Genomic DNA, 21,223 nt, shown 5'->3' with positions numbered 1-21,223 from the left:
TCTGAACCCTGGAAACACCTTGCAATACACCACTGTGTGTGTGTGTGTGTGTGCGTGCGTGCGTGCGTGCGTGTGTGTGTGCGTGCGTGTGTGTGAAGTTAACACTCACAGTGACCCAACACGCTAGCATGCACATTTTGTCCATAGAGAAAACAGCGTCTGGAGGGTGTTAGGGTCCCATGGCTGTCAAGTGTTACAGCATGTGAAGGAGATGCTTGCAGACTTAAGAGCCTCTGGACACACGAGCGTTTTTAGTTGGCTTTTTTTTGGCAAGAGTCTGCAAAATTTGTTGTTTTTTGTCATTTCTTAGTGATGTTTGGTGTAACTTGTAGTGTTTGTTTGTGTATATCTTACTACTCTTCACTCATTTACTTGGTTTCCTCTGTTCTCTCACTTTGAGGATAGTTGCTGTTGCTGCTTTAACATGCTAACTGCCTTTCAACTTGAAATGGCTTCTCCTTTCTCCCACTGTGTCCTCACCCATAAGTCGGCAGTAAAAGTCAGCCAAACGTGTCTTACACCTATTCTTTGGATTGTTTGCAACTCATTTGACAAAGTGTGCCATTTTATTTAGTGAATGGTCAGACGGTGTTGTTGAGGGGATTCTCACCCTGCTCTCCAGGGGGGGATCACAGTGATGCCGGTTACCATGGTGATGAAAAGGGCAGAGTCATTAAAGGCAATGAGAGAGGGGGAGCCACCTGTGGATCCCTCCTTTGGGGATGTGCATCTTCAGCCAGCTAATGGTTTCTGTGAGCGAGTCGCTCAAAGCCTGATTGAATCCAAGAGGATTCTGTGTATCCTTAAACAAGTCTGGTACTTGAATAGGCCGGTCGATGGTCCAGGTAATTACTTGGCAATAATGTTTTACACCTTAATAACCTGCATCAGGTGACTAGGAAATAATTAGGGAACAACAAAGCAGCACTATTGTAACACAGTAGTGATGTTAACTTTCATTCTCAGTTCCATTTAATAGTGCACACACAAATCCACAGTGTTCAAATCTTTCATTTTAAAGATAATAGACAAATATTAACATTTCTAAGTTATTTGTTTGGCTACAGTATGGCAGGAATTAAACTCAAGCACTGAACAAAATGTAAGGGTGTTTTGCTGGCAGCTCATGCTGTTTGTTTCGTGTTAAATTTCCCTTTAAATTTTCTTCAGATTTTTCTGTGGTTAGGATGCTTCCCCACTCATCAGCCCCTTCTTCAAAGCAGCACACGCTTTAGTTAAATGTCCACTATCTTGATCGCACTTCCTCAGCGAACAGGAAGAATGATGCAGGAACCCTCCAGCTGCACAGAAGTCTGTGCTGTTGCTTGTCCTTGCTGATATCTGCATCTGATTGTATTTAAATTGCAGAACAGACTCAGAATAGGCCATTTAATCCCCTGATCTACAATGTATTACCTTGTTCTCAGCATTTTTCTATTTGGCTGTGCCGGCTAAAATTTAATTGGATAGTTTCCCTCCAAAATGAGAATAAAGCACTTTTAAAGCAGAATAAACACGTAACTTATTTATTGGATCAAGTGTAAATGCATCTTACCGAGCGTACAGCATGTCAGCTCTGAGCTCCTTTCTAACAGAATAGAGTCATCCAAAGCACAGCGGGGGGTGAACATGTGCGTCTCTGAAAAGCTGCAGTAGTATGGGATCATAGAGATTTGTCAAACACAGGAGATGTTTCATTGCTTTGTCTACTGCTGTATCTATCTAGTTAGCTCTGTTTGTATTTCCAGCATTTGCTATATAGTGATATTAGATTTACACCATGTTTGTATCCTTATGTGAAGTGCCTGATCTATACTACAGGTATTTAATGAAGTGGGTTAATTAACAAGTAAACATATATTGCCATCAGTTATTGTGCCAGTAACAGTTTCTCACTTGAATTTCTAGAATGTTTTTATATAATACTTTACAAATCACTGTTGCAGTCTAAGATGACACCGTTAAAGATGGCTTTATGCACATCACCCACTTATTCCAGCATTCTGGTAGAAACAGGTGGGTTTCATTTAGCATTTTGGGACGGAAAGGTGCTCAGATGTAATTGACATATTCTTATGTAAGTGCACAGTGAAGCCAGAGCTGTGTTTTGGGTTTTTTTTGGTCTAGGAACCACATGTTAATGCAGGGCTGTACGCTTACTTTTTTAGGTGGTAGCACTGGTGCTAGCAAGTTAAAAACGTTAGTAGCACAAAGAAAAATTTAGTAGCACACACAGTTAGACAGTTAGTTAACGTGTTTATTGGCTAAATTAATTTGATACTGATAAGAAATTCTAACAATGTTGAACAATTAAACTGATTCTTTAACCTTCATTTTTCCTCCACCTGAACACAACAGGATGAATTTAAACATTTTTAAACATGAAAAATCAACAGTGTTATATTTTCAATGCACATCAGTCTGTGCTGCTCTGAATTAGATATGGCCATCCGTTCGCCTGCTGCCATACAATACATTGCCTTCTTATATACAAGCCAGGTGAAATCTTTTAACCACTGAGGGTTGAATTGATTCATTTTTGTATCTGAGGAGACAGGCTGGTCCAACGAAGAAGCGACGAGTGACGAAGATTCAGTGTCAGACTCCATAAATGCTGTAGTAGCACTATTTTCCTCCAAACGGCGTCTTTTATCCTCGTTGTCGTGACTTACCGAGGTAGAAACTACAGAAAAATACCTCTTCATTTTGCTTGAGTCTTCTTGTTATTCTTAATTGTTGCGGTTGGTTTGTCACAAAAATGATACAAAAGTTGCGGTTTCCCAGCACGGATCAGCGAGGGCGGGAATGTTAACCCGGAAATGTAGTTATTTTGTATTTGGATTGAGAAGGACAGTCACACTTAGAACTACAACTCCCAAGAAGCATTGTTCCCACAACTGACAAATAGGACAAGAGACAGTAATATAGCCTAGTTTTCCCCACTATTTTTTTAGACATGATGCCAGCGCAACACCTTCGTACTTGTGCTAGTGGATGCATATTTCTCTTTGCACAGAATGATTTTTATTAGCAAATGCGACGGAAATTGTCGCACTGTACAGCCTTGTAATGGCAGGAATAAATGCCCTCATGATGCCCTTAACATTTTTTTCCATTTCACTCTTCCTAATGAGCTGTTAATGTAGTAATTTCATGCAATTGGTTGTCATTTTTAGTCACAGTTTTAGAGCGTGCGATGGTGAAGCCCTTTGAGACAGTGACTGACAATGCACTGGAGCAAATATAAATGACAAGTGTAACTCCTTATTGAATCCTGCTCGAGCTATTGGCCACACTGTGACCTTTGTTCACAGAAACAGTGTTGGGAATCATCACTCCATGTCTGAAAGTGGCTGTGGCTGGAGGAGGGCATGTGCGTCTACCTGCCTCACAGACGGTGAGCTGTGCTGGATTATATATAGCCACTAGTGGTGATGGCTTCTTTGTCACACCTCAGCGTGTTCGCTGCTATCAGGCCACACGCTGGCCCTCTCCTGCTCCGTCTCTTTCTGTCCCACCATCTGGTAGAGTGGATGACTCATCCTTGTGAGCGGAGGGTATTTTCTCATGGCTCCAACATATCATACAGTCAGTGCATATGTGTGTATCAGCAAAGTAGGAAGTAGGTAACCTCCATGCAGACAAACAGCTGTTCGTGAATGAACCTGTACACGCCTGGACTCCTGCTCCTCTCTTCTCCACACTCTCTGTCTCTGTCTTTTAGGGGTGCGCAAACCTCCGCCCATGTGTGGCTGTGTTGCCAGGGTGATGACTCGGTGTGCAGTTCATACAAAAAGGCAGTGGGGTTGCAAAGGGGAGGCGATGGAGAGTCCAGTGTAGGAGGGTGGGGCTGTTGATCACTACCTTACACTGTGCAATGACTGGCTCTTGTCTGATGGGCCTATTCATTACTTCGAGCTTGGATTTGTGGCATGGCTCAACTCTGTAAACTGAAAAGCCACAGTAATGATTAGATGAATGGTTTAGAATTAGATGAATGGCTTTGTGCTTCTGTAATTTCTCCCAGCTCAATTGAAACAGGAAGTTGTTGGCACCTGTCACTTGGAAAGATGCAGTTTGGCAGGTGGTGTAATGGTGGAGAAGGCAAGGAGAATTAAGCTGAAACTCTTCATTTATACAGATGAGATTTCATCGGCTCAAACTCAGATTTGAAAGTCTAGAATGAAACTGTTTTATTGTCCTTTTGAACAAATATAGTTCTATTGTACAGTAGGTACCAACCGCTACACATATCCATATGCACACATATGTGCAAAGTACACTAACAGTAACAATGTAAAATAGCAGAAAATAAGAGGGGGGGGGGGTTCAAATAAAACCCTAATAAAAGGCAGTTGCACATTTATATTTAGTATGAGTGCAATTAATGGAGTAGTCGACTACCTTTTTAGCCAAGTTGATGACTACTAAAGTGCCATCATGAAAGTCCTAACTCATACCTGTCCACCTCAGTCTCTGTCTGTCTATGTCTCTCTCCCATGTCAGAGCAGAAACACTGCAGCACCCGCCCCTCTCCCTGTCCCTGTTTGTTCAGTAGTGGTGATGAGAATCCACAATGTTCTGTGTGGCTGAGGCCACTGTGGCCCTCCAAGGGCTTACGGACAAATGACAAGACTTTAAGTCTTTGAGTTTCTTATGTGTGTGTGTGTGTGTGTGTGTGTGTGTGTGTGTGTGTGTGTGTGTGTGTGTGTGTGTGGGTGTGTGTGTGTGTGGGTGTGTGTGAGAGAGAGAGAGAGAGAGAGAGAGAGAGAGAGAGAGAGAAATGTGTGTGTTGTTTTGGGGGATGGGCGTGGTATATGTTCTCTTAACAAAGAAAAGTAAAGCCAAAGTTTGAGAATATTTGTGATGTATGTAACGTGTATGTAACACATGTAGCCGTGTCTGAAGGGTTCCTCCTTCTGAGGTGTCTGTGGCTTTTTGGTAATGTAACTTGTTATTAGCTTAAGAGGTTAAATTAGAAAGCCAGGCATGCCAGCGTTAGTTTGAAGCAGATAAACACTTTAGTCCTTTCTTTATCATTACTATTTTCACGGGAGGGGCATTGGGTCTTTGCTCGTTATTGGATTAAACTTATATGTTATTGAAAAAATAATAGATTAGTCAACAATTAAATTAATCATTAGTTGCAGGCCTAGATTTGTTTCAACTTTCCTGTATGTTGGGCTTTTATAGAGGTTCTCAAATTGCATGGCTGTAGGAGGTCTCTACTGTAGATGGAGAGATATCAGTAATGAGGAGAGTAAAACCCATTATCAAAGTGGTCATTGTTTTGTATTTTGTCTCAGGATTCTAACTGCTCAAATTAAATGATTTCAACAATCTGAAACCATTTAAAAACCTCAGATGGTCCCTTGACCCCACTTTGGAATCCACCGTCTTAATTTACTGTGATTCTAAACATTGGCACAATACCTGCAGGCGGTGCTTCAGCAGGGACTTTCTCTTGTCTGTGGGGCCTCTGCTGTTCCTCCCTGTCTGCCCCTGATCACTTCCATATGGGCTGGAAGCACTCGACATACTCCGCACCACACCGTAAGTGATTTGTGATTAATGAGAGAGGGAAAGAGAATGGGAGGTAGAGAGGAGACAGAAAAAGACAGATGAGCAAAAAATGGTTTGAGGAGGGTGGTGAGAGGGCAAGTCAGTGGAGCAAAAATTATAAAGTGAGTGGAAAAAGAAGAAGACATGGCTGCAGAGCGAGGAAAAGAAAGGATGCAGATGTGGTCGGGTTGCTCTCCAGAGTTCCTCCATCCTGAAGCTCCTTCCTTCCGTCCAAAGCCAGCTGCACTCCCCCCTGAACAAACCCTCAGGTCACCCCTCAGTCCCAGTATACCTCTCCCCCCTGGATTCCACACCCAATCTTGGAGAAGCCGTCTTTAACATTTGTGTTTTTATTATTCTGCTTGCATGTTTTGTTTCTGCTTCACAGGATTTATCATCCTCCCCCAGCTTGGAAAGCGCTGACTCTGGCCTTTCAGAGCACAGCGTCCGTTTATTGTTGGATGGTTTCGAGCCAAACTGCAGAGAGCGAGTCAGTTAAGGGAGAGAGATGAAGACAGAGAAGTAGTCAGAGAAAAAAAATACCATGCCAATGCCATGAGTCAGTTACTAATTTATCTATTCTAATCACAGCCTAAAAGTCTTGGTAGTGTGCAGCAGGGACAGAGTGTACCTTTTTTAGTGTACCTCAATTTGTCCGTCTTATGAATGAGAGCCATGCTGTAACAGAAAGCAGCTGATTGAGTGAGTGAGCAGCTGAAATGTTTACAGTGTCAGTGATTTCATTGGAAGCCATGGGAGGAAATATACATCTGTTCAGGCCCAAAAATACCCCTGAGAGTTAAATGAAATTACCCTCATACCTGGGACACGAATGGATGCTGTAAACAAACAGTTGTTCTGTGTCAACAAAGTGTCGTAAAATTAAGGCTTTGATTGGAGTTCTTTACAACTCTACCTTGACTGGAAATACACAACAGAATGAGGAACTGTATAGAACCAGTCCTGTAGCTTGTTATGCTCATCGGTTGGTTTTAGAGGAGGGGGTTGAGGGGTTCTCACAGCTCAAAGCCAGAGACTTTTGCTTAAACCAGTTAGAGCTGCAGCTCATGACTGTTTTCATCGTCTATTCATCTTCCAGTTGTTTTCCTGATAAGCCAGTTTATTGTGATGTATGTGAAATGTTAGAAACTCGTGAAAAGTGAATATTTTTTTTATAGCTTCCTGTCAGTCAACTAATTGTTTAATTGACTTTAAACATCACCTTATGAAGCAGATCAGGTATCAGCCATAATGTGAATGATCCATACTGAATGCAGTTTTCTAGTTAACTGCATCAGGAAATTCTTTGACTTCACTATCAGTCACGTTACCTAGAGCACTGATATTGGATCTGTAGTCAGTATCAGCCGACATCCTGAACTGCAATATTAGAATTGGTACTGTGAGATACTGTATATTATCTTAATTAAGATGTTAGTTCAATGATTAGCATCACATTACCTGAAACTAACATTAGCTGGGTGTCACTGCTGTGACCTCTGAATCCCAGAGGGTTTTTTTTTTTTAGTATTTAATGAAAGGAAGTTTCATTCATTACTAAAAGTCATTAATTAACTTTTTTTTACGCAGTCTAATCAGCTTATCGTCTCTCCAGAGGAAACCTGTGGTGTGTTGGCCTGTACCATGACAAGATGTAACACACTGATACCACAGTCACACTGATTCTCCACGTATGAACAGCACACTCAGAAGGAAAGGTGGAGCTGCATGACAGAAACCACATCATCACTCAGCGCTTGGGTTTGTCAGATTGTTTCTGGCTCACACAATGAATGAGATCGCAGTTACCCCTTTTTGGTTTGTTTCTATTTTTAGACAAGCCGGTTGGCTGGTTATGCAACCTTGACCTATGAGCAGCGAAATTACTCACAATTTCCACCCGTGGTGATGTCGTGAGTCAGTGATCAAAATTCTGAACAGTTTTGGAGTCTTGTAGACATTAAGGAGGTGATCGGAACTTTTAGTAGCACTGCAGGACGGCATTGAACGAATCATCTGGCCAAATAATTCAACAACAAAGCGTCTCAAGAGAGGCCAAATCAGCTGTGCTCCTCCTCTGTAGCTGCTGCTGTGGCCTCTCCAGGACCATCTGAGATGCAGAGTAAGCATCTTTCAGCCTCCAGCCTCCTGCTTCCTCTTATCTCTCTTTGCCTCCTCTGCTCTCGCCTCTTTTCCCTCCTGCGCTCTGTTGCTGTTTGCACACCCACACCCTGCTCCCCCACCCTGTCTTGGCAGGATGTGACATCATGGCGGTGAAACCCCTGGAGCCGTTCTGTTCCTCTTTGAAGTCAGAACCGTTCTTAACTCGGAGCCTCATTAACATTAATGAAGGAGATGAAAATATTCTCATCTCATATCCCATTCTCCATTCCTATTCTCGTCAGATCTGCAGATTCTTCCCCTGTGTGTGTGTGTGTGTCCGTGTGCGTGTGTCTGTGTCTGTGTGTGTGCGTGTGTGTCCTTCCACGCAGTTAGAGACCTTTTAGCAAGCAAGTGATGTCCGTGTGTGTGACTGGGCTGGAGGCAGAGAGATATCTGAACAGGATTGCTGTGGTGTGTCTGTGAAGCTGAGATAAATAAGACTGAAAACAGGATTTTGCTAGATTTTTCTGTCTCGTATTAAGTTCCAAAATATACAGTCTAACACTATATACTGCTCAGTCGTGCACCGTGTTTGTTAAAGTGTGGGGAGAGATTCAAGCTGTATATACTGTAGCTGCTGGCAAGGACACAACTCTAGAAAAACCTTTTGAGAGGAACACAGGGAGCGCCAATGTATAATGTAAACATATAAATGGTACTTTGTGCAGACGGGCTGATGGACAGAGAGTATAGTGCTGTTGACTCACTGGAGCTGACGTGTTCAGTGGAAGGGTTAACAAGGAGATGAGGGTCAACAGGACTCCATTACACCAGTCAAGTCCTTAACAAGCAGAAATCCACATTTCACCAGATTGCTTCTGACATCATATCTCTAAAGTAGCTGCAAAGACAAAGGGGCAACGCGTTAACACAGAATGTACAGTAACCTCAGTGAGGAATGTTAATGATCCTGCCATTAATGTAAATGAACGATAATTGTACAGTGTCTTTCCCGGGAATGTATTCAGCGTCTGGCTGAGGGGGAATAAAGCAGAAATGTCAAAGTAATTCAGTAACAGTAAGCTACTGTGTCATGTCTGCTTTGCCCTGTGCTCCACAGATATGTTCTAAGAGGATTTTCCCTTCATGTCTCGTGTTGTTTTTTTGTTCTTTTAGTTGCCACATTTTCCTCCTCTCAAAACACTTCGGGATGGATTCCTCTGGCTTTTAGCTCACAGCGGTCATTAAGAATCGGAGCACTGGGGCCTTCAGCTGAAACATGCACACTTAGAGTGTAATCACCCTCCACACACATGCAAACCTCAGTCCATTCACCACACAAAAATGTACAGTCAAGAAACGTGCATGTGTGTATTGCACATGTAATTCGTAGAGACACATGCACACTGTGGTGGAGGTTTGTGAGTTAGACCATTGCAGGCAAAGGCTGTGGTCTCTGCAGTGGTCCTGAACTTGAATTTATTCCATGGTATGAGAACATGCTGACATCCTATCTGACCAAAGTAAGTCACCACAATCAACAAAACATGCAGCAATGCAGCCATTATTTTTCACCACTAAGATGTGATTGTTTAAAGTGCCCTCTTTGATTGGTTGCATGTGATTGAGAGAACTACCCAGCCCCAAATGAGGGTGTAAAAAAGACTCTGGGGAGGTAAAATCAAATAGATTAAATCCCCCGCTAAGAGAATTTTTCCTTCTGCCTATTGTAGGCTCATACATCAGCACGTCTGGAGCCAGTAGGAGTTCAGTGTGTGGTTTTTCAAAGACTGGAAAAAGATGGAAGCCTGCCTCTGTCCAAGGGTTAACAAAAAGTACCTTTAAAGCTCCAGGAAGTCACTGCATCTAATCAAGAAGTCGTTGAAGCCCCACATAAGGGACCTCTGCACAGTGGAAGCTTTTATTGCTCTACTTGACCTGGTCTTCATTGGTTACAAGCTTTTGACAGTAGAAATCTGTGCAAATTCAAGCGTCACGCAATAGAAACCATAGCAGCCAGCAGCATCAAACAATCCCTGGTAATGTATTCAGTGTGAAGTCTCAGTTCTGCACAATCGGTTGACAAAACAGGCCCAACAAGGAGAACTATTACACTACTTGACTTATGCTGATGAAGAGGAACTCAGCCAACACATCAAAGCTCGAGTCCCGCACCGCAGCTTTTTCTAACCTCGTGGTTGCTCACAGTGGTGGTGTTGTGGCACTGCTTGATGGATTTACTTGTTTACTGTACCAAAGTGTCTGAATCTGCAGACCAGCCGGAAAGATCAGGGCTGGGTAGGTGAAGCTGTGGCCTCAACATGCGAACAGTAGAAACAGAAATCACTTCACTGTTTTCAGAAACACATTTCTTTTGTTCTTTTTTTTCAAATGTCAGCTGTATTGTAGAATGAATTTGGCTGTACTTAATGTGATAGATACCACATATTTGCAGCGTAACGATTTGCATTTGTCAAAAAACATAAAAATCCCCAGCTGAAATCTCTATTATGCACATAAACGCATTAATGTGGGAGGGTTTATCCTCCACTACATGTAACCACTGGAGCTGCTGCTCTGAGCCTCTGTGAAAAAATGAAATGGATCTTTGCTGGGTTCAATAAAGATGTAAGTTTAATAATTTGCCGGTAGAAAATGTAAAAGTCCTCAGCTAGAGCAGCAAGTCATGAATTACTTATCCTGCCTTCATTCCTTTTCTCCTCTCCATTACCAGCTCCACATTGTTTTGACTCAGTTAATCTAAGATATAGGCTGAGGTGTTAAGTCTTAACGCAGCATGTTAGAGATCTGTGATTTAAAAGTTGGAGATTCAATCATAATGTAAGTTCCTCAGCTGCTGCAGAGTGTTAGCACAGCTCAGCTCCTGTTGTCATAATGAAGCACATTAGCAGAGGTGTGAAAGAGTTTGGAAAAGCTGGATGTGTGTGGTATTCATGTGGACACATGCGGTTTATGTGTGTGTGTGCTTTTGTGTGTGCTTGACTTGCACAAGCACACAGTGCACACAGGAGATAAATGTTTCAGAGCTGTTTTGGGAAAATTCTGTCTTTTTTTTTTTTTTTTTTTAACAGAAAGTTGTTTCAAAGCCGGAGTGAGATGCACGTCAGGTAGCTTTGGCACATGGAGCAGACATTCACGCTGCTGTGTGTGTCTGTGTGCACGTGTCAGAGCCTCATTCTCACCTCACATTCACACAAGTGTTTTCGGTTGTCAGCGTGGACCCTCCATATTCATACATTTCCAAGCTCGAAACAGATCCTTTTAAAAACATGAGGTGTGTGTCTCAGTGGAAGTGGATCTGTCCTCCTATCATCACCTCCCTCCCATCTCTTTTCACTCCTTCCTCACTCTTTTTTTCATCTCCCAAAGCAATTTTTGCCTGTCATTTATTCCATTTTTACGCGCTGTGCTTCTCAACCTCTCCTCCCTCTGCGTCTTTCTCTTCCCCTCTCACTCTCTGTATCTTTATGTTCGTGGATTCAGGTTGTCACTATTGCGTATCAGTAGTAAGTTGTTATAGCAATTCACTCAATGATTTGTCTCTCACATAACAGCTCACATAATTGCACTCAGTATATTAAAAGTGCAATGCCCACAATGTTATGGGCATCATGGGAAATGTAGGATCACTGTTAGTGGAGCTTCACCCATATAAGGGATTAAAAAATCAGGATATCTCAGCAGCTCTTGCTTTGATTTTGACCACTTGTTTATTTTAATCAGTGTGGTGTGAGTCACAGAACCTTCTGGAACCACAGTGCTAAATTGCTGGAGTGTCCTCTAAACACAAGGCACACAACAACTGCAGTGTCCAGCAATCAGTTACAAGGCCTGAACTCTTTGGCTGTGTTTTTTCTCTGTCACTACATAACTGCACAATCTTCCAGCCACCCATGCAGCAAATTTCATTAGTTTTGTGCTCTAGGGCCCAAATTGTCTGAATTAAGTCTCATATGAACTCTGTCCTTGTGCTTGAATGCGAGTAATATCATTCTGTAGACTGGAGAAAATGCTAAAGGCAAAGTTGATGTGATGCATCCAAGCCAGTCTCACGCCACATATCCCCCTGGTGGGTCTTCATCACTTTTCATTCTGCACTCTTCTGTGTGTGTGTGTGTGTGTGTGTGTGTGTGTGTGTGTGTGTGTGTGTGTGTGTGTGTGTGTGTGTGTGTGTGTGTGTGTGTGTGTGTGTGTGTGTTGTTTGAAGGCAGTCGTAAACCAGATTATTAGCAATATGTCATGAAGGAATGTGGAATGATCTGAAAGGCTGTGGGTTTATGGCAAGCTGTTCAGGCTGATTAATGACAGCACTGATGACTTTCGCTTGCTTAATATGTTGAAATTGTGATTGTGTGGTGATCATTTCAGTTTAATTGAAATCAAGAGTGCTTTATTTAATAACAAACGTGAATTATAACACAAAGAAGAAGCACTGACAAGAAAAACTAATACCCGCTGTATTTGTTGCAGTGACATGAGCAGGACTTGTGGAAGAATTTTGCAGCGTCTTTTTTGTGTGTAGCAGGGTCATGCTGACCGTAGGACAGACGATGGCGTGTCTTTGTAATTACAGCAGTAGTTCCAGTTAGAGCAGGCTGTACTCTCTCATGGCTTGACTGCATACCTGTTGCATCACCGTCGAATCTGTAATCACAGTTCCAGAACATCCTTCGGGCTATTATGACATTAATGCAACATGTGTTCAGTCTGAAAGGTTTACTTCAAAGAGGAAAACAAAAGAATAAAAAGCAGGACAAATTAAAGATTGCTAACGAGCTCCCCGCGGCGATGTGAGCTGGCATAGCATCATCACCATTGTACACCGTGTTTGTTGGGAATGATCAGCTCAGCTGCATGTCTGACCGTCAGATCGTATTGTGGTTTTGTAGATGTAATGTATAACGATTTTCTCTCCTTGTGTTCGTGCAGTGAACAGAGTATCTGCCAGGCGCGAGCCGCCGTCATGGTGTATGATGATGCCAATAAGAAGTGGGTCCCAGCAGGCGGTTCCACAGGCTTCAGCAGAGTCCACATCTACCACCATACTGGCAACAACGCCTTCCGCGTAGTGGGCCGCAAGATCCAAGATCATCAGGTCAGTGGATGAAACAAGTATGGGCAGTTAAGCTAAGACCTGTACACACATGGAACTCTTCTTCATACAGTGCATCAAGTCAACTGGTCAGATGTTTAAACTCAGTATTTATTTTAGGTATCCAATGATGTCAACACATGACGTCATAGCCAGAGAGTCTTGTGGCATTCCTGTGCACATGCTACTAGCTAAAAAGCATCAAATATGACAGTGTGGTCGCAGTACACTCAAGGTTGACAAAGGGCTGTGAATAATTGATAGTGAGCTCAAAGCTTGTTAAATCTAATATGCAAGTAACACAGTTCAAAGAATGTGAGGTTGTCAGCAGATATGAGGGACTAACGAGTGAAACACAAACTTTAAGAGAAAGTGAGTGTACAGTATGAAATGTTCCCAGAGTCTTTGTGTATTGCTATTTTATCTCTTTTTTTTCCATCCAGTCACAAGTATTTTTAGGAGAAATGAGTGTGTTTTGTTGCCATCTGCTTGTTAAAGTATACAGACAGTGTTTCCTCACACTCTGTGCTGGGACTACCAAAGACATTTTGGAAGGGGAGCTGACGTGGAAATGAAAAATGATAGTAGCCAAATTAGAAATAGACACACACACATGGTTGACCTTCCACTGTGAGTGATTGGCTGGCGTGCACACGCAGCCTCCACAATCCCACAGTCCTCTTTGCCTTTATCGTCTGAGTTGCCCTGTGTGGCTGAGGGATGGAGCGAGGAGGATACAGACGTCAGGATGCCTCCAACTAATTCTATCAGTGCAACAAAAGAGCCAAAGTAAATACAGCTTCATCTACTCCCGGGGGTTGTAGGAAAGACAAATGCAAATAGAATTTAAGAACAAATGTCTTTTGTAATGTGCTTTATGGTGACCCTGAAGGCCACACGGTGCTCTCACACCATAGCTTCTCTTTATGAATCAAGTGTCATGTCGTACTCGTCTCATCATCACTGCTCACACTGTTTTGATTCACTAATCAATTCCAGTCGCTCTGCTGCTTTTTTCTTGTCACTGTTATGCTACTGTCAATGAAACACTTCCTGTCGATGTTCCACAGTAAAAGCGAACCAGGAAAGGGGGAGATTATGCCCTTTGTACTGCCAGAGAGCTTTTAATGTGAAACATCTGTGCAGGAAGAGTTTCACTCACAGTATGTTATCACCAGGCGAAAAAACAGCAAAGTGGAACTGACTGGAATTAATTACTGAGTGTAAACAATTTTCTGTTTTAAAGAGGAAGTTAGAGCATCAGGCTGGAGAGCAGGGCATAAATTAAAGCTATGGAATTTACATTATGAATAAATGTAGAGGAAGTGTTTGCATCCACAGCAAATTAAAATGGGAGCAGATCAGAACACAGGGACACGTCTTATTAATATATTAGTTCATAGATTTTTAATATATATATAAAAAAATAAAAATGAGTAAAATTAACAAGACCTTTCTCTAGACTAAGCCTGTTTCAAATAAAGGACCCATTTATTTATTGATTGATTTGTTTATTTAATCTTTATTTAATTAGGCATCTGAGAATCTTCTTCTTTCAGTCACATTACTCCGACACTGGAATTTTCTTTTTACCCTGGCACACTTAATCCTGAAATCATGATACAGAGCGAGCGCAGCTCACAAACACTCAGTCAAAGTGTGACCTTATCAGCTGATTGTCATTGGACATTTACAAAGTGGAATGTGAAGTCAGTGTTTGGCTGAGCTGTGTTTGTGTTTGCACTTCACACTCTGAGCTTCAGGCTGATTGTCAGTTTATGTGGCGCCGCCATCATAAGATGCACATTTCCTCTGTTTGTTTTATTCACTGCCACCTACAATAAGCATCTAGAGTTACACCAGCTCAATTCCTTCTCACATTCACTGGCTGCTTGTTTTATTACCCAGTCCATCAGCAGTGAAAGAACAGTTATGTGAATCCCTTTCCGCCTGCCAGAGAGACATTATAATAAGCAGAGAAATTGACACTAGATTATTTCTTGCCGGGTTAAAATAAATTTTTCCGACACCAGCGCTAGACCTTGTATTCCATAAACTAACAGAGTGGTTACAGGCTTTAGCACCAGAAGTGCTGTTTATTGGCCAAAGGAATACTGTGCTCTCAGGAGGAAATATTACCTTTTGGAGGCTGGTCTCAGTACAGTTTAATCTTGGTTTCACCATGGGGTTTCCAAAATCTTGACTAACCCTCAGCCCTGCAACATAAGCTTTTATCCGCTGGGTCCCTGTAGGAGAATGTTTTGGATTCAGTCTCTTATTAGTTTGGACATGAGATGACACAGTGATTATAAGATTAAACCACATTACATATCTTTTCAGGGTATTTCAACTATATCAGATGAAACGTGTCAAAATAATGAATGTGTGTTTGTTTGTGTGTGTGTTTATCAGTCCCATATTTCATGGTGTCAAAATTTGCTGATTATGATGCAGATTAAGCTCCTCCAGTTAAAAATGCTTTTCTCATTGTGAGCATGGAGGATGTAGAAGTGGAGAGAGTCTGCTGTTGCCACAGTCCCTCAGGTTCTAGGGCTCCCAGTCTGAGATCCACTTCTCTGTCTCAATAACTCAGAGAGGAGTAGCTCGAGGCGTTTCTGCTTGGCCGTGTGCCCAGGACACTAAAAATCTCTGATGTTAGCATTGAAAGCAGCTTAAACTCCCAGAGAGTGAATCATAAAAATCACTTTACGAGCAGGTAAAAATGACCTTTTACAGCATAATAGCAAGAGAGTCCCCATGTTGTTAGTTTGTGTTTAATGAGATTGGGGTTTTAGGGATAAGATGGAGATAAGATCGGGGAGTTAGTCTTGAATCATCTTTGTGATTTTGTCAGCTTGGTAGCAGACAGACAGAGGCAGCGTCGTGACTGAGGCCGCAATACTTTTACTCCTTGTTTAATGTCTGTATTTGTGCTGCTAAGCCATAAATCTCAGGTCAGCCTTGCAACGTGCTGTCACATTCAAGTTGTCCAAATCTTTTCCAAAAGGCTGTTTCCTGTCAGTGAAAGCTCCGGTGGCTCCATAAATAAAGGTGTAGTTTGAACAGCTGCTGATTGGGTTACTTTAAAAATGTGCTACATTTGCCAGGTACCTCAGTGATCATTACTAATCTGAACGATGTTTCCTCTTTTCTCCTTTTCCCTTGCCCTGCTCACTCATCATGGACGTCTCCAGGTGGTGATAAACTGTGCCATTCCCAAGGGGCTGAAGTACAACCAGGCCACGCAGACCTTCCACCAGTGGCGCGATGCCCGACAGGTCTACGGCCTCAACTTCGGCAGCAAGGAGGATGCCAATGTATTTGCCAGTGCCATGATGCACGCCCTGGAGGTGCTCAACTCCCAGGACACAGGTAGGTCTGCTTCCCAGTTTTTCTCATCAGTTTTAAGGAGCTGATCCAACATGGTCAGACCTCATCCTGTCAAGATCACTGAGAAAATGTTGTCCATGAAGGGGTCTCTCTGCTCAGGACAAGGATTTTTATTACCACAAACTATAGCTGCTGACCCCACTGACTTACATCAGCACTTTTGATCATATTAAGCCAAATTCTTTTTGGATTTAAACATCAAGTCATTGTATTAGGGATACGACTTATTTTGATTTTCTGGCAGGCAGAATAGTCAGAGCATCCAGCTGTCCTGTCTTCTAGGCTTTATTTGCTTCCAACTACTTTGTGAGAATAAAAGACAAGCAGAGATTATAACATGAGGTCAGGGCTTTCACTCCAAAGCTCTGAGGGATTTACATGTATCTAATGACTGAGCATGAAAATGAAGCTGTTGCTGCAGGTGGACCTGCAGTACTGAAGGTAACTCAGCTGGCTTCATGGTTGCTCTTTGTGTAGGAGGTATGAAACACTCTGAGACAGGAAGCCATACCACAGGGGATGGAAACATTATTTGGAAAATGCAGGATAACTAAAGACATATGTCAACGATATAAATGTTTTGAAGTGAACACGAGTTACTGATGGATTTCCCAGAAACAATGAAAAGAACGAAATGTCTTGATTCATGACAGGAAGCTTGTCACAGAGCCTTCACTTTCCTTAATCAAATGTTTGATTTAGAGCTCAAAGCTCAACAATAAGTTAATGACGGGCAAGGGTGACAGTGAATGAATATTTGAATGTGGATTTGTGGTATCATTGAGCATGATTGGCATCCACATCTGCCAATCAAAGGTCATTTATTAAACCTACAATTGGCCATGAAACATAAAGGTACAGCCTCATGGCAAGAGGCCGCTGGTTTGCACACAGAACATGGAAAAATTCAGTATTCAGGTCACGCATACACATTCACACACCCATTGGATTCTGCCACAGATATGTGGCAGCCTGTAACCTCAGTGGTACACCACGACCTTGGTTTTCTGAAACATTACATAGCTGCATCCTCTGGCTGTGTATCTACATTTGCCCGCCTGCCGGGAGGGAGGAGAGGAGGGAGGGAGGAAGAGCATTGTTCCGCAGATGAGAGCAGCTCTTTAGCGTGTGTTGGTGCGAGTGTTTGTGCTCTGATTTCAACTCCCAAAGTGAAGACAAATCTTCAGCTCGCACATTTGAGGCAGAAGTTGCTGCTGATTCCTCTCCTCATCCCCTCTTTGTCCCCTCTTTGTCCCCTCTTTTCTGTTTTCCCCTCTCTTTTTAATCCTACAAAGACAGAACAGAAGTTTTAATTGCAGCCTCCTTGTGTTTGTGTGATCTCAGCATCCAGATGCTTCACCACATGACCTGCGATGCCCCCCTCCACTCTCCCCTCTCTGGATCGTACCATTCGCTCCTCTCTCCCTAAGCCATGCCTCTCATCACACTCTAATCCCATCTGCTAATTAACCTGATAGTGATGCGCCTCATTATGCTAATAGTGCCACAAGGTAGGGGTGTGTGTGTGTGTGTGTGTGTGTGTGTGTGTGTGTGTGTGTGTGTGTGTGTGTGTGTGTGTGTGTGAGGACAAGAGATAAGGCAGAGTACCAGTCAGAGTCAGATAGAATGGAGAGTAAGGAGAGTGAAAGGGGACTCGTGCCAAGATCATATCATCTCAAATCTGACCATAGAAAAGCCACATGTAACTCAATGGAAACACTGTCTACCTTTGTGAACCCTGCTTTGTTTTGCTTACAATACACTCTGCCATCACTACACTGAAACAGTAATGGGTTCTCTCTTTTTCGCCGCCATAAATGAAGCACACTGCTAGATTTCAAAACAAAAAAAAACAAAAGTCAATTTGCTGATTTTAATCACTTCATTCAGTCCAGTTCAACCACAGATTTGAGCCACACTGTGTGAAACTTGTCATAAATTGACCTTTTCTGCACTTGCTGCTGTATCTTAAACCTTAACACGCGCGTGCGCGCACACACACACACACACACACACACACACACACACACACACACACACACAATGCACACTGCTAGAATTTTGTGGTACATCTATATAAAAAATTTGGGAATGACTTGGACTGATTTGGGTCTGATGTTTGTTTTTTAACATAATGACTTAAAACCACGATCAAATAAAAATATCAAATCCTATCAAGTCAGACCTGAATCTATATCAGATACATGACCAGATACTGTAGTATGTATTAGTCAGAACTACCCTCAGGAGAACAGCACAGCCAGAGACTCCAGCCGCTTTCCTTCACTCTTCTTGTTTTCTCTCGTAACATCTCCGTCCTCTCCCATTCTTCTTCTTCATCATTTCCATTTTTACTGCCTAATCCTTCCCACACGCCTTCCCTCCTTCCTTCCTTCCTCCCTTCCTTCCGTGCTGTCTTCCCCTCCTTCGCTCTCTCAGCGGTGCGGTGAGCTGCAGAGGAAGGAGACAGGGTTTCCCCTTTAACCTCACTGTTTTGCTACTGTATTTCTGTCCTGACAGCTGCTCTCGGTGGCGCCTGTTCCAGTCACGGTCATCTGTGGACCTGACAATCCTCCCGACACACGGGGGCTCACCCTCCATCACTCACTCAGTGGGTGCTAAACTCCTGCCACATGACTGAGCGTCAGAATCAGATCACTCATTTTTAGACCTCTGTTTGTTGTATGTTGTGTGTGAGTGTGTGAATGATGTAGCGGAAGCTTTTAATGACAGTTTAATGTCTGTGATGTGATGTGACCTTTCTGACTCAATGCCAGCATCTTTCCTGTATTAAATTATGTTCTACATAAGGAATACTTACATTTAAAACATGGAAGCTGCCATCTGCTGGAGCTGCTGTGTGATTCTCTCACTAAGACATGGACATGTGTTGATTTGCGGTGTCTGAGTGTAAAAAGTACTTTAAATTCTATCTAAGCTTTTATCTAAAGTGCTTGAGAGTACCGGTAGATATTAGTGACCTAATGCAAGCAGTATTCACACTCTGCAGGAGCAGCTCAATAATCAATGGAGACATAAATCGTAAGGTACCAAACAGTGGTCAGCTCCAGCCTAGAGGACGGTTAAATGGACCGAGACGAGCTGCCGGATGAGCACAGTTATCAGCTGCTTTAACATTTACAGTATCTTCTCTTTATAGGCCTGATTTATGGTGTTGGTGGCCTGTTCTTCACTCTTATTGACTCCCTCCTCTCTCCCTGGGCCCGAGAATAACTGAGCATCTGTAACACACTTACAAGGCTCGAAAAGAAATATGTGTGCTGTGAGAGTTGAAAGGAGTATGGAGCTGAGGAGAAACATCTCCTCTTTGGTAGAGCTGCCTTAGTGTGACTGTGACTGTGCAGTCTCTTTCGCATTCCTTGTCCTGCGTTTCAGCACCTCTAGCTACAAAAAAAGTTAATATTCCCCAAAAAGAGAAAAATGAACTGTGCAAGTGATCAGGAACAACACTTTTAATCAAGAACACCCTTCGTTCTTCCTCCATTCTAATGAGGAGTTAATATTTCTACAGCAGCATTTACTGTGGGGGTTTTCAAACCATCGTATCCTTGTTATAGGGATTTTTGTTTCCATGCCCACCCACCCATATACAGCTGCAACCGTTTCAGCTAAAATGACTGAACAAACATTTTACCGGTTTCACCTGTACTATTACACATTAATACTGAGTCAAACATATTGGCCTTCAAACATGTAGAAAAGAGCAACCTTCAGGCCCTCAGGCATGCGAGCAGGAGTGTTACCCACTAAACGTAGTCCATGTAAATGCTACCTTGTTTTTCATGTGGTGAATAAAAAAGTGGAAGGGAACAGATCTTGCAACACCTCCCCCCCCCCCCCCCCCCCCCCCCCCCCACACACACACACACACACACACACACACACTGTGGTCCTTCTGATTCACCCTCTGGAGTGGACAGCTGTCACTGGCTGTGAAAATAATGTGTGCTGGTGTGTGTATACATAAGGTTAGAGGGCTCAGCTGTCATTTTTGCTGCACTGGAAGATTAAAGTTATGTAACATTTATATAGACCAAATAACAGAGCAAGTTAGCAGGGCCAAATCTGAGCAACAGAAAACATTAATGGATTAAAACAGAACAGAAGAGTTGACCACAGTATGAACCAGCTCACGACTGCTGCCCTCAGCAGCTAACTATATTTGACTTTCACTGATCTGTCTCCACAATGTGGAATCAAGTGAAGAAACGCTACACATACACAAATGATGGGAAGCACGTGATCATCTCAGTAATCTTGCAGATAAAACTGATTTCTTGCTCGCATAAATGCCTCTTCTAATCTGGAGCTGCCTCTGCTTTGATATCTCTCTTTGAAGTTGAGCTGTGACCCGGGCAGATGTAGAGGAGCTTCTTGACATTTCAGCATTCAGAGGAGAGGAAAACGTGCAAGCATGCAGTTTCTGTGTTGTCTGTGTTTGGTTGACACAGAAAACCAGCTGAGTGTCACCACACCTTCAGAATCAGCAGGTGAAAGAGGGCTCGTGTGTGTGTGTGTGTGTGTGTGTGCCTGTGTGTGTGTGTGCCTGTGTGCGTGCATGCACGCTCAGCTAAGGGATGAAGGAATGTGTGAGTAAGCTATTGAACAAAGCACAGCATAGTTTCCATCTTAGGGAAGCAAGTGGAAGTGGGGACCGCCGACATGAGGAAAGTGTGTGTATTAGTGTGTGTGCTCATCTATTACAGCTTTAAAATCCATCCATCCATTTTCTATGCCGCTTATCCCTTTCAGGGTCGCGGGGGGGCCGGAGCCTATCTCGGCTGTCAACGGGCGGGAGGCGGGGTACACCCTGGACCGGTCGCCAGTCGATCACAGGGCAGCTTTAAAATCATGGCACACATTCATACTAAAGCTTTGATGACTCACAGGACCTTGTGTATGTACACAGTATGTGTGTGTGCACTTTTAAGACTTTTGGCACACCACACACTTCACCTCCATCAGCTGGTCTTACATCATTGAAACCGGCTGCATCTTCTCTTCATTGCTATGTGTGGAGTCAGACGGAGAGAC

At 43.0% G+C, this 21,223-nt stretch overlaps 1 protein-coding gene across 5 annotated transcripts in view; it reads left to right on the top strand.

The window, feature by feature from the left end:
* enah (ENAH actin regulator) overlaps window positions 1–21,223 on the top strand; it is a 126,208-nt gene that overhangs the window by 51,836 nt on the left and 53,149 nt on the right. For all 5 annotated transcript variants that reach the window (XM_070987114.1, XM_070987118.1, XM_070987117.1 and 2 more), the window contains exons 2-3: window positions 12,616–12,781; window positions 15,973–16,150. In XM_070987114.1, the coding sequence (XP_070843215.1) occupies window positions 12,616–12,781; window positions 15,973–16,150 (344 nt within the window). The remainder of the gene's footprint in view (window positions 1–12,615; window positions 12,782–15,972; window positions 16,151–21,223) is intronic.

This window comes from Chaetodon trifascialis, chromosome 19, assembly GCF_039877785.1.
Source record: "Chaetodon trifascialis isolate fChaTrf1 chromosome 19, fChaTrf1.hap1, whole genome shotgun sequence".
Taxonomy (NCBI): domain Eukaryota; kingdom Metazoa; phylum Chordata; class Actinopteri; order Chaetodontiformes; family Chaetodontidae; genus Chaetodon; species Chaetodon trifascialis.
The sequence above is the reverse complement of the archived record's forward strand: the minus strand, read 5'-3'. Positions and strand labels throughout refer to the sequence as shown.